Source organism: Dermatophagoides pteronyssinus, unplaced genomic scaffold, assembly GCF_027571235.1.
Source record: "Dermatophagoides pteronyssinus isolate colony J.1.1.1.1 unplaced genomic scaffold, Derpt_VIB-CSIC_2022.12 sq0049, whole genome shotgun sequence".
NCBI lineage: Eukaryota > Metazoa > Arthropoda > Arachnida > Sarcoptiformes > Pyroglyphidae > Dermatophagoides > Dermatophagoides pteronyssinus.
Window position 1 is genome coordinate 114,002 of NW_027461572.1, and position 13,098 is coordinate 127,099.

General features: G+C 29.5%; 2 protein-coding genes and 1 long non-coding RNA gene across 5 annotated transcripts; 1 reads left to right on the forward strand and 2 right to left on the reverse strand.

The window, feature by feature from the left end:
• Positions 1-1,651: 1,651 nt before the first annotated feature.
• Positions 1,652-10,773, forward strand: LOC113789447 (uncharacterized). Of its 3 annotated transcripts, none has more exons than XM_075824110.1 (5): positions 1,652-3,552; positions 3,674-4,454; positions 7,151-7,472; positions 7,565-10,279; positions 10,346-10,773. In XM_075824110.1, exons 2-5 carry the CDS (start codon positions 4,334-4,336, stop codon positions 10,509-10,511), a joined length of 3,324 nt encoding a protein of 1,107 aa, XP_075680225.1. In that variant the 5' UTR covers positions 1,652-3,552; positions 3,674-4,333; the 3' UTR covers positions 10,512-10,773. The 3 variants fall into 3 exon arrangements, with proteins under 3 accessions (XP_075680225.1, XP_075680226.1, XP_075680227.1); XM_075824111.1 differs by having other exon boundaries at positions 1,652-2,822; XM_075824112.1 differs by having other exon boundaries at positions 1,656-3,552; positions 7,568-10,279.
• Positions 5,659-6,982, reverse strand: LOC142646085 (uncharacterized). Its single transcript, XR_012847090.1, has 2 exons — positions 6,869-6,982; positions 5,659-6,820 (listed from the first exon to the last, which is right to left on the reverse strand). It is a non-coding gene; the product is annotated as an uncharacterized LOC142646085 (long non-coding RNA).
• Positions 10,771-12,768, reverse strand: PIG-V (phosphatidylinositol glycan anchor biosynthesis class V). Its single transcript, XM_075824123.1, has 2 exons — positions 11,754-12,768; positions 10,771-11,685 (listed from the first exon to the last, which is right to left on the reverse strand). The coding sequence occupies exons 1-2, from the start codon at positions 12,415-12,417 to the stop codon at positions 10,865-10,867; spliced, it is 1,485 nt and encodes a 494-aa protein (XP_075680238.1). The 5' UTR covers positions 12,418-12,768; the 3' UTR covers positions 10,771-10,864.
• Positions 12,769-13,098: the final 330 nt, after the last annotated feature.

Sequence of the window (13,098 nt, forward strand, 5' to 3'; positions counted from 1 at the left end):
TAAATAAAAAAAAATTTCGGTTGACGATAAATAATTTTTTAAAATGGAAATTTTTAAAAAAGTTTTTTCGCTTTTAGAATCTTATCATTCGAAAAAGAAGATCTGAATTCTAGAAACAAGGATGGACGAATGAAAAATCGATAGTATCGATAGGAAATTGTTATTTTTTTCGTTTTATAAAAAATTACTCAATAACTGTGCATGTGTTTATACAACTAGGGGGAACAGGAAATTTTTCGTTTGAAAAAAAACGAAAAATCATTTCTTTTTTTCTGTTACAACCAAACAGAAAATAAACTAACCAAACCGACCACCATCAAATCAATCCATGCACACAGCAAAAGAAATACAAGCCATACAACAATTCTCGACAATTCAAGGCAATCGACTATTTTTTGTCTCGATTGTCGTCATCGAAAACGACCGCCGATTCAAACGATATCGTATTTTTTTTTTAGTTTTGTTCGTCAAACTACCAGCTAAAATGGGAAACAAAAAATTTACAGCAAATAAGCGAAAAAAGAGAGAAAACATTCGACAAATTCGACATGAACAAAAATGATTATGAATATCATCATCATCAATATATACGGGCGTGGGCAAAATCTACATCCAAAAAAAAACGGCGAATCGAAATTGTTGAACAAAATGAATTTCGTTTCGTTTTTTCGTTTTGATATAACGTTTTCGTTTCGTTGAAAGAATTTAAATTCAAATGAAAGTGAGAAAAAGGTTTTGGTCAAGGTTGTTTGATATGGACGGTTTTTTTCTGGAATTCTTTATGGTATAGAAATACATCGATAAAGATACCGAATAAAAAACAAAAATCATTTTATATTCCAATTCAAATTCAAATTTTCATATGATTGACACCTGTTGTTCAAATACACATTCAATCGGTATCCGTGCAACAATTTGCATACATTTTGACATTTTTTTGTCAAAATCATTATTCAAACTATTTTATTCGGGCAACATTTTTTTCTTCATTTTCATTAGTCGTAAATGAAACACCTGCTCGTTGCTACTGATGCTGCTCGATTGGATCTCTCTTTTCTTTTGCATTATTTCCAATCAACTAGCTAATTATTTAAATAGATTTGAATAGCTATGATATATTCGATACGATTGACAAAATGATGATCATGGTACAATGATAATAATGATCAAAAGAAAGAAAAATGTCCACGAATTCATCATCGTCGATACATACTATTCATACAAACACACTTACCATAACAAGTTTTACTTGCTTTTTTTTGCCATTCATTATTTATTGAGTAACGCTATTTCCACAACCGTTGTTTCAATACTGTTATGTTGTTGTATGAACGGTTTGTGTATATTGCCGTTGTGTATATATTTTATCATTATACAGTTACCCTGGCCATTTTTTTATTAATTCATCATAAATAAATGAACAAACGGGATATTACTTTTTACGTGTTTTTCTTTTTTGAACAATGACCATGATAATGGGCAACAACAACAACGACAACAACGATGATGATGGATCTAAATATCTTTAAAATTAATTTTTCTTATCATCGGGATAAACAACAGCGACACATATTATATGAATGGTGATGTAGAATATTCGAATGTTTTTTTTTGTTTGTTATCGGATAGTTCGATAACAAAAATATCAATCTTTTTTTTGTTCAAAATCAATCAGTGTTTGTCCGTTTTTTTTTCTCTTTTTTAATCACTTTTTTCTTTCGATTTCTAACTTGATTGAAATTCCCATTCCAACCAAACCAACCAACTTAATATTCGTGTAACCAGCCATTTTTTTTTGTTGTCTAAGTTTATCCCATGATCACCATTTATAAATTATAATCATCATCATTATCGTTAACATTGAACAACAACAACAACAACAACAACAGCAATTTGAATGATGATTTTGTGAAAATAGAAAAAAATGGCCATTCATTCGATTTATTCGGCCACCATCATCACCACTACCAATAGTTGTCCAACAACAACAACACCGACCGATATCTACCGACGACGATAAAGTAAAGGAAAGTAACGAAAAAAAAATAAAAATTTTCAATAACAGCATCTCTTTTCTGTTGAATGATGATGATGGACAGAAATGGCAAAGAAAACATAAAAAGTGAAAGTGGAAGAGAGAGAGAAAGCGGTGATGGTTTTCATTTTTTTTAAATGATTGACAAACGAATATAGGAGAAAGAAAGAGAGAAACGAAATTCAAACGTCATCCGCATCTTTCGAAACTTGAATTAATTGTTGGACACGGACCATCATCATCATCATCATCATTATTATTATCATCCAACCAACCAAACATCAGCAACAACAACAACATTATTGTTGATCCGTCGTTGATAAAAAAAAAGCTCAAGCAACAAGTGTTGTTATTGTGTTGTGTGTGTGTATGTATGGGCGCACCGTTTACGCGCGGGATTGGATTGTTGAAATTGCAAAACAACGAAAAGAAAAAAACAAACGTAAAACGTAAAGCGCGCGCACACACGCAACGCCAACACGTTACACGCACGCAAACATACATTTTGGTAAAATTGAAAATTAAAAGAGAAAATTAAGGAATTCGGAAAAGAAATTTTTTGGAAAAAGAGAGAGAAAAAAAAGACTTGAATAATTTGTTGTTTTTTTTTGCATGACGACCGATTTTTTTTTCGTTTTGAAAACAGCGTCCTTGCGTTTTGTTACGACGACGACGACGACGACGATAATTTTCGTTGCCACAATTTTCTTCTTCTGATTATCATCTTCAACATTTTGCCATTTTGCCATTTTGAAATGTGTGCGCTTTATTTTGTGATAATTTTCGGGTAATAATATTTTCCCGGGATAATTTCTGATCAATGTTTTTTTTTGTTGTTGTAAATTTAGCGCTTTTTTTCCATCAAGACACTTGTATCACATTTTTTTTTGATGCACAAAAAAAAATCCGTGTGATTGGTTGGTTGATTGTGAGTTGGAACACAACAACAGCCAAAAAAAAATGATTAAAATTGATGATTAGTTTTGATGGAATAGTGGTTAATAATTTTGTTATCATCATCATCATCATATGGTGGTAGTATTTGGTAGTGGTGGTTGTTTGTTGTCGGTTGCTGCTGCTGTTACCATTGAAAATTATCAATCCAATTCCAGAGAGAGAGAGAGAGAGAGAGAGAGAGAGAGAGAGAGAAAGTAAAAAGGACCAGAGAAAAAATAGAGAGAAGATTTCGTTTTTTTTTTTTTTTTGAAGATCATGGACCATACACACACACATGTGCACATGACCATCAACAACAACAACAACGATAACGACGATAATAATCAAACGGCAAACATTGTTATTGATGAGAGAGAAAGAACCCGGAGATATTGATAGTTTCGGGTTTTAGTCGACAACGACCATCATCATTTATTATTATCATCAACCAACATTTGGCCATTTGATGATTGGTGTTTGTTTCGGTCTGTGTTTCTGTGTCTGTTTTTTTTGTTTATCATAAGCTCAACACTTGATCAACGGAATCTCCATTTTTTTTGCTAACCCAAAAATTTGTGCGGGTAAATTTTTCTCGATTGACGATGATGATGATAACAAACAAAAAAATAAAATCTTTGTATCATCATTTCTCTAATATTGATATTCTTTTTCTTTATTTGTTTGTTTTTTTTTTGAAAATAGATTTTCTTCGATCATCATCATCGATTGATCAATAGCATCATCATCATAATTATCATCATCATCAATTTCAGTTACCACTACTGCATATGTGATTTTACAACGTTTATTAATTTTCTGTCTTTTGACGATAATCAACAATTGAAACGACTACGACGACGACGACGACCATAAGTCACCAAGAAGATAATTTACAAACAAAAAAAAAAATAAATTTGTCGGTTTTGTTGTTGTCGTCAATAATTTTCGTCATTTTTTTCCGCCAACACCACCACCACCACCACTATATCACTCTCTCCTGTTTTGCTTTACCACCAGTTGTTGTTGTTGTTGTTGGATTTTTTTTATATTTGATATATCGAAATTCATCGAACCAAAAAAAAACTATTACAACCACTTGTTGATGTCGTCGTATTATTTTTATTTTATTTTGATGATGATTTGTGTTGTTTTGATTGTTCAGTGTGCAAATGATGTTTGTTGATTTCCATCATCATCATCATTGTTGTTGTGGTTGTTGAATCTAAAATCGAATAAGAATATTTCAATAATAATCATGGATCGAAGAAAAAAACAAAATTAATTAATTAAAAAAGAAAAACAAGACTGATCAATGTTTTGTGATAATCATCATCAAAGATATCAAATTCTTGATGATAAATTATGACTGAAATTGTTTTATCATCATCATCATCATTAACAAATAATAATCATCAATCGAATACAATCATAATGTCATCACAATCATCACCGGACACAAGTCCACAACATCCATGGCCAATGGGTATGTTTGTTTTTTTTTCGAAAAAAAGATTCCTTGAATCTTTTTTTTCCGTTGTTTTTGAAAACATTTTTCCGGAAATTTTCCTCTATAGAATTCGAAGGTTTTTTTTGTGTTACATAATCCAGTTTTTGATGATATTTTAGTATTTTTGTTTCCCGATGATAATTAATAATTTTTTGGTAGAAATACGCCTCCCTTATCGAAATATAGGTGTTGTTTTCAGTTTAAGTTTTTGTTTTTCTAGAAAAATCAATCAATTAATTAATTAATTGATAACGGTAAATTAATTATCTACTGTTACTTTCATCATTTAATTTTCATTTTTTTTAATGATAAATGTTAATTACTGAATGCGATGTTTTCGTAACCGGTTTTTTTTTGTGTTTTGTTTCAATCTTGAAATCCATTCATCAATTTCATTTTTGTTGAATTTTTCGAATTATCAATCCGATATATCCATGATCTTGAATAATAATTATCATTTTGAATCATTTTTTTTTCACTATCAAAAATCATGATAACGTTTGACCGTGGATAATCATTACTGCTTATGTGATGTTTTCCTGTTCGAAAAAATTTCTCTTTTCTTTGGAAATTTTTTTTTGTTTTTGTTGTTGACCGATTTGAATTAGTTTAGAAAAGTTTTTTTCGACTTATACGGACATATTATTATGCAAAAAAGAAAGAAAGAATAAATGTTCAATGCAATATTATACTTTCACTCAACAACAACAACAAACATTTGACCATTCGGACTATATTTTTTCCCCCGACCGTTCTCTTTTGTCCGATTTTTGAATAAAGTTTTTTTTTCAATAAAGAGAAAATTTTTCGAGAAAAAAAAATTCAAGGTCTTTTTCGGTATCAATCAACCAGATGATAGAAATATCTTCAACTCTTTCCCTTTCATTTCAAATTGATCGAAAAAAATAATAAGAAACCCCAGAAGGCAACGAAAAATCGAACGAAAAAACAAAATATGGAGAATGTATACATAGAAAAAACATTTGGTTAATACCAACTGCTGCTGCTTCTGGTTGCCATAATAATTCTTATATATTTCATGATGATTGTATACCCGCGCTCGCGAACGAATATTTGCTGCAGCTGTCCCGAACTTTTTCTTTGGACACACCATGTTGATAATTTCTCAATAAATTCTTCTCTTTTTTTTTATCTATAAAGACATGTGTGTAATGTGTAGTCAAGCGTATGTGTTCTGTGTTTTTATTTATTCGTATGAAACGGGCTATTGAATTTTCGTTCCAAATGTCTATGGGCAACAAGAAAGATCGTTTGTTGTTGCTGTTGTTGTTGTTCAGAGTTTGCAAATGGCCAACACGGGTTTTGTTCAAATCGAAATCTCGTGCTTCATGTTTTTTTTCCCAACTTGTTGCTGGCTATAGCGAACCACTTCCACATTCATCCATCCATTTTTTGATGATGATTTGACCTCGATGTTTTCGTTTTTCGTTTTTCGATCATTTTAGTTTTTGTTCTTCTGTTTCCACTGGTGAATGCAAAAAAAAAAGTTAATTATTCTCTTGATTTTTTTTCCAAATGATGATGATGATGAGGCTCAAAAACACGGTCATGTGTATCCTCTGTCTTTTTGGGTAATAACTTTTGATGATGATGATGATGATAAGTTTTCGTTCTTCGTCGAAACGATAACTTTTTTTCGGGTTTGGTGATGATGATGGTTTACCATTTTTTTTTCAATGGCCCCTGCTATACGAAAATTTTCATCCAATCAAATGATGATAACGTTATAGATACAGAAAAAAAGCTGGTTGATCGGTTTGTTGGTTGTAGAACCGAACCCCGAAATTTTCTTCTGCCTCTCGATTCTATTTATTTTCGAAATGACCGAAGCTGACTATTTGGACACATTTGATTACTATGATGATGACGATGATTAACTAGCTATAGTCGGCAGTTGACTGGCTGACCTGACTAACTGACTGACTGATGATTATGGGCCCCGTACAATTTCTCATTTTCAAAGTTTTCTTGTTTCTAGTTTCTAGTTTAATGTGTAAAAATCTCATCAAGTGTCGGGTCAAATCTTATCACACGGCACACATATACCGTGTACGATGATGATGATGACCGATTCACGACCTCTGACCATTTTTATATATAGGAATTTTCATCGTTGTTTTTAAGAAAACTTTAGATAATGATGAGGGTGGAATATCAACTTTTTTTTTGGCGAATTCCAAATTGGGTCCGTTTTTTTTTCTATTTTGGAAAAAAATTAAGGGCGGATATTTCATTTGTTACGGTGATTTTACACACACACAATCGATAATGATGATGATTTTTGTGGGCCATTTTTAATTATTAATCTAAAACGAAACGAACTAACAAAAAAAGAAAAATGAAAATATAACGGAAATAAACTCACTCACTCTGTCTGTCTGCCTGCCTGTAATGCTATGGATGATTGCCATTGTCGGTCAAATATTATAGAATGAAATATTTTAGTAGGTTGTTGTGTTTGGCAAAATTTCCGATTTAAAATTTTGAAATTGTAGGCGGGTTTTTTTCACCCAAACATCAACAATAACATCAATTTTTGTCGGTTTTTATTTTGAAAACAATAACCTTGTTTTAGAATCTATTGATTTAATAATACTAATTTTCATTTTTTTTTTTTAATTTAATCCGAAAACAAAAAAATAAATTTATAGTTCCAGTATTGCAAACATTAACCGTTTTATCGGATGGTGAAGAAGAACAAATGGAACAAAAAATGGGTATTGAAAATGGTTTAGGTAATGGTGGATATTCTGTTGGTAATAATAATAATAATACAGTAACGGGTTTATCAATGACTAAAATGGCTATTGATAATGTTGTACAACATCTTCATCAACAACAGCAACAACAACAACAACAACATCAAAGACAATCATTAATTCATAATCAATCAAAACAACATTCATCATCATTATCAAATAGTCAAAAACGTAAAGTTGGACGACCAATTACATCGGTAAAAACGATGAATAGGTTTGTTTGAAAATTTGAATTTTTTTTTTTAATTTCTTTATTTTTTTGACTTTGATTTTTTGTTTTGTTATTTTGTTATTTTCATATTTAAGTAGATCATTTCCAGCTGTAGATGAAATTCGTGCCAAATTAGAAGCAGGTGAATGTTATGTACGACCACGTGCATCAAGTTCATCATCAGATGTTTGGGCATTATTTCAGGAAGTTGCCTATAAAGATAATCATGTATTTACCGGTATTGTACAATGTAAAACATGTCATTTTTTAACACGTTATCATGGCCAAATAACTGGTACATCACATATGCGTCGTCATCATTGTTTTTCATTATTATTTCCAAATTCAACACCAGCTAATCGTAAACCAAAAATCAATAATAATAATAATAATAATGCAATTCCAATACAATCATCAATTAATAATGGAAATAATAATAATCGATCAAATGGTGTCAATACAACAACATTCAATATTTCGGATGCTGATTCAACAACACCAAGAATGTTAAAAAGAATAAAAAAAGATTCAACAACAACAACAACAATAGCCGGACGACAAATATTTAGTAATAATCATTTAAATTTGAATGATACAACAACAGCAACATTATTATCATCACCAACAACAACAACAACAACGTTGAATAATCAAACCACAAATGCTCATATAACTATACATCCAGCATTACCAAAGAAAAAATTTAAAAATCAATCACCTGTTGGTATTAGTGGTGGTGTAATTCACCATGCAACCGATACACGATCATTAATATCGAATGGTGGTATGGCCGTTACAATGACAACCAAATCACCATCACCATCATCATCATCGGCATCATCATCATCATCAGCATCATCACAATCAATGTTACATCCACGATCATCGAATAATAATGGATATAATTCACCATCATCATCAGCAACAACAGCAACAAATACGACTACAATAAATGGTCAACGAAATATACAGCATATTCGTCAAGATCTTCGTGAACGAATTGTACAATTTTGTGCTGAAGAATTAATACCATTACAATCGATTATTAGTGATTCATTTAAATCTATATTACAATCTTATCTTCGTCTTTGTACACAACAAGTTTTACAACAATTTTATCAACAGCCACAACTTTTAAATGTTGCAACAACATTATCATCTTGTATAAATCATCTTCCAGTACAATCACCCGATCTAGAACAATTACAATCATATCAATTGCAATTATATAGACAATGTTTAGATCGTATTCGATCGGATATCAATACGAATCTTGATGAAAATCCAGGCTCAGCTTTAGTCTGTGATTCGGATAATGATGCCTGTATAATGTCTGTACATTATGTGGATTCACGTTGGCAATTAACTGAAGCTATTCTTTCGGCATCCGGTATGGTTGTCGATATTAATCGATTTGTTGCTCGTACTCTTGATGATTATAATCTTCAAGATCGTAAAAAATTAGGTAAATTTACATTCGTATCGCATGGAGGTCAATTTGGTGGCGTATCCGTTTGTCTTAGTTCGATGGCACATATTGTCGATAAAGTAGTGGAAGAATCGATGGCAATCGTAACCGATAATGAAGATTCTTCACATCCATTATTAGAACTATTCGATTCATGCCATAATATTGCTATTCGTTTAAATTTACAGCCAATAATTGAACAGGCTAATCCATATGATGTTGATTGGATTGGTAAATATGAACTATTGAAAGCAATCGATGATAATAGCCAATCGATTGATGATCAAGATAAATCAATTGATTTTAAATTAATATCCATATTGATCAAATTATTGGAACCATTTCGTACGGCATCAAATGAATTAAGACAATGTTCAAATCATCCAACACTTTGTCATGTATTGTTATATTTTTATAAATTGAAAAAAGTTTTATCATCCACACAACATATAACTGGCCTTATAAATAATAATAATAATAATAACCAGAATAAGAATATAAATAATAATAATCATAATGCAAGACGAAATAGTAAATCAACGAAAAAAATGAAAAATAATACAACAAGTAGTGAATCGGATTCTGATTCGAATGAAGAAAAAGAAACATTTGATTCATTGAATAATAATACGGGTGATAAAAATAATGATGAAAAATCAAACAAAAATGATGACGATAATGATGGTGATGATGATGATGATGTTGATGAGAATAAAGATCAAATAAATCTAAATCGATTAATACAAAATCTTCGACAAGCATTAATGGATAATTTAGAAAAATATTATAAAGTACAATCATTGCATAGGATAGCAACATTTTTATGGCCAAATTTTCGATTATTAAAAATGTTAACATCAGATGAACAAAAAGAAGTACATGAAGATGTAAGAAAATTAATACAAACTAGAGTGAAATGTACAAATAATTTAAATAATTCAAATAATGGCCAAATAACAAATGATTGTGGTATTGGTGGTGGTGTCGATAGTCATAATGATGGTGATGATCCAGATAATAATAATAATAATATGGATATATCTAATGGTAATGGCAGTAATGATAATTTGAAAAATAAATCCAAATCAAATTTTGATGAATGGGAAATATTTTCCGATGAAGATCAAGATGAAGTGGATAAATATTTATCCGTACAATTAACATCTTGTTCAGAACATTTTGTATTAAATTGGTGGCGTGAACATTCACAAGAATTTCCAAAATTATCACAACTTGCTAAATGGATATTATCTATACCGGCATCAGTTACAACAAGAGAAAGATTTAAAATTACGAAAAATTGTCAAATTGATGATATGTTATTATTTTTACATTGTAATATGTAAGTTTTAATTAATTATTGTTTTTTATCGAAAAAAATTTTAACATTTTTTTTTCTTTTTATCAGGAAAACTGAAAAATTTGATCTAGCCACATTGAAACGATCATTAAAACAACAATCATCTTCACAATCATCTAAATCAAAAAATAGAAATTCCATCAATTCAAATAATTTTAATGTATCAGCAGCTGCTGTTGCAGCAGCAGCATCTTCAAGTTTAATTGCCAATTAACCAAACTGAAAATCATCATTTTTGTTGTGTTGACCTCATTCATTTTTTTCCAAGAAAAAAAATTGTTCTTCAATATAGAATTTTCCTATTGTAATGATTCCATGTTTTTTTTTGAAAAAATAATTCCGTAGTCATATTCTACAGACATTATTATTCATTTATAACAGAATTTGTTTTTTCTTTTTTTACGAATTCGTAACCAAACACAGAATTGTATTTTCAATTATTTAAATAAAATATATTTTTTTTATTTTTGACCAGATTTTTTTTTTTGTATAGAATTTAAATAATTTTTGTTTTCTTTCGAATAAATAAAATTTTTTTTTTTAACAATGTGATCCACTGTGTAATCATTATGTGAATGGTAAAAAATTTGCAAACATAACGGTACCAAGAATAAAATAACTAAAAAACCATAACTGACGATATGAAATTTTTAAATGATATTTTGTAAATATTAATTTTGATGATAAAAATCGATTTTTTTGTTGATTTTCCAAATGAAATATTGCCCAATATGGCCATGGATTTGAAGATAATAGAAAACGATTAGCAACTTGTATATGCATAAATAATATACAGAATATTGTTAAACATAGTGAATGTATAACAAATGGTAAACATGATTTTGTTTTCATTATATCAATCTTTTTTCGTTTATTCATCAATGAAGATGATGATGATGTATGATGATCATTAATTAATAATGAAACATTCTGATGATATTTATCGATACGAAATATTGATTGAATAAATTGAAAATTTGTATAAAAATATTCATATGATGAATAAAGAATAATGGTAAGAATTGGAATGGCAATAAGAAAATTTGGTAATTGTTTCCATTGATAATATCGTAAAAAACCGATATTCCAATATTTTGCCTGTATTGCTTGATATGATAATGGAATGATGAATGTTGAATTATAACACCAATTTGGTGAAATTTTTTCAGTGATTAAATCATTATTACAGAATAATTTATAAGCATAATATTGGTAAAGTAAAAATGGCACAATGATTATTATCATTAAAACGAAAGTTTTAAATAAATTCTTGAATATCACAAAAATTTTTGTCGAAATATTTTGTTGAAATTTTCGATTTTTATATTCAAATTCAATCCAAATCAAACAAATTTGATAGAATATGATGTAACCAATTGATAAGATTCCTATTCAAATTGTAAATGTAAACAAAAATTAATTGAAACGAGGAAAAAAAAGAAAAAATTATTCATACCATTTGATCTTGTCAATGTACTGAATGCAAATAATAACGATGCCAATAAGGAATTTTGGCCAATATATAAACAATAAAGTGCAGCCAATGTTAATGATGTAAATAATGATTCTGTATAACAGGCTGTAAAAAATATTGATGCTGGATTATAGATGAATAATTCAACAATATTCATAATATCATTATGAATATTGTCATTATCATTATGATTGATAAAAAAATGTCGACTTAATTCATATAGTAAACATGATGATAAACAAAAACAAATCAAATTGATTAGATAGGCTGAAATAATAATCAATGTAATCCAATGAAATTGAATGATTGGTAATGTTATTAACGATAATATTGTAGCAAAATTTCTAATCAACAATGGATATAATGGAAAAAATGCCAACATTTGTTCATCAATATAATGGCCATTCATGGCAATAGTTAGAAAATATTGACCATCCCATGATATGAATGGTTTCATCAACCGAAGAATTATTTGTTCAATCCAGCCATGTTTCGAAGAAAAATGTTTCGAAATTGTTTCATTATGATAAGCATCGGCATGATGATCAACAATCAATTGATCGGCAACAATTGCTATCAATGTTAATTGAATTCTTGATTGTAAACATTTTCTTATTATGATTATTGGCCATGAATTTGAGACCATGGCATTCTAATTTTGGTTTGTTTAGATTTTATCCAAAATCAAATTACGAATAAAGAAAACGAAATAAAATCTCTTGATGTTTTGTTTTTCCAATTCAATTCAAAATTATAAACACATTTTATCGTTTGTTTATTTGGAAAAAAAAGGACATGAGCGGATCTTCGATCAGGATAAAAAAAAACAAAGAATCCACGCGCATGTACCATGAGAAAAAAAAATATAATATCCTTGTTATCATCAATACCACTATCCTTGATTTGGATTAAAGAAGTGGTAGTGATATCATTGATGATGGTAGTTTGGTTCGGTAATTTTTGATTTAACCAAAAGAAAAAAAAACTGTATACACAAAGTGAATGAAAGATATCCATAGAAATACGATGAAATACACAATGCCGAAAAAAAGAAAAAGAAAAAGAAAATGTCCAAATGGTACAACCCAAAATGAAATGTGAATGTTTGAATGGAACAACAAAACGGAATGTTTTTCTTGTCGTCTTCATCGTCGTCGTCGTCGTCGTTGATATTGTCGTTTTAAAAACATAATCATCGTTTGCTGAATGATATGATGGTGGTGGTGGCGGTAATAATGATGATGGCTTCTTTCTTTTTTTTTGCAATGAAAAAGGAACATAGAGAAAAAAAACCACAGGAATGCTGAAGACAAACTTGCTTTTTTTT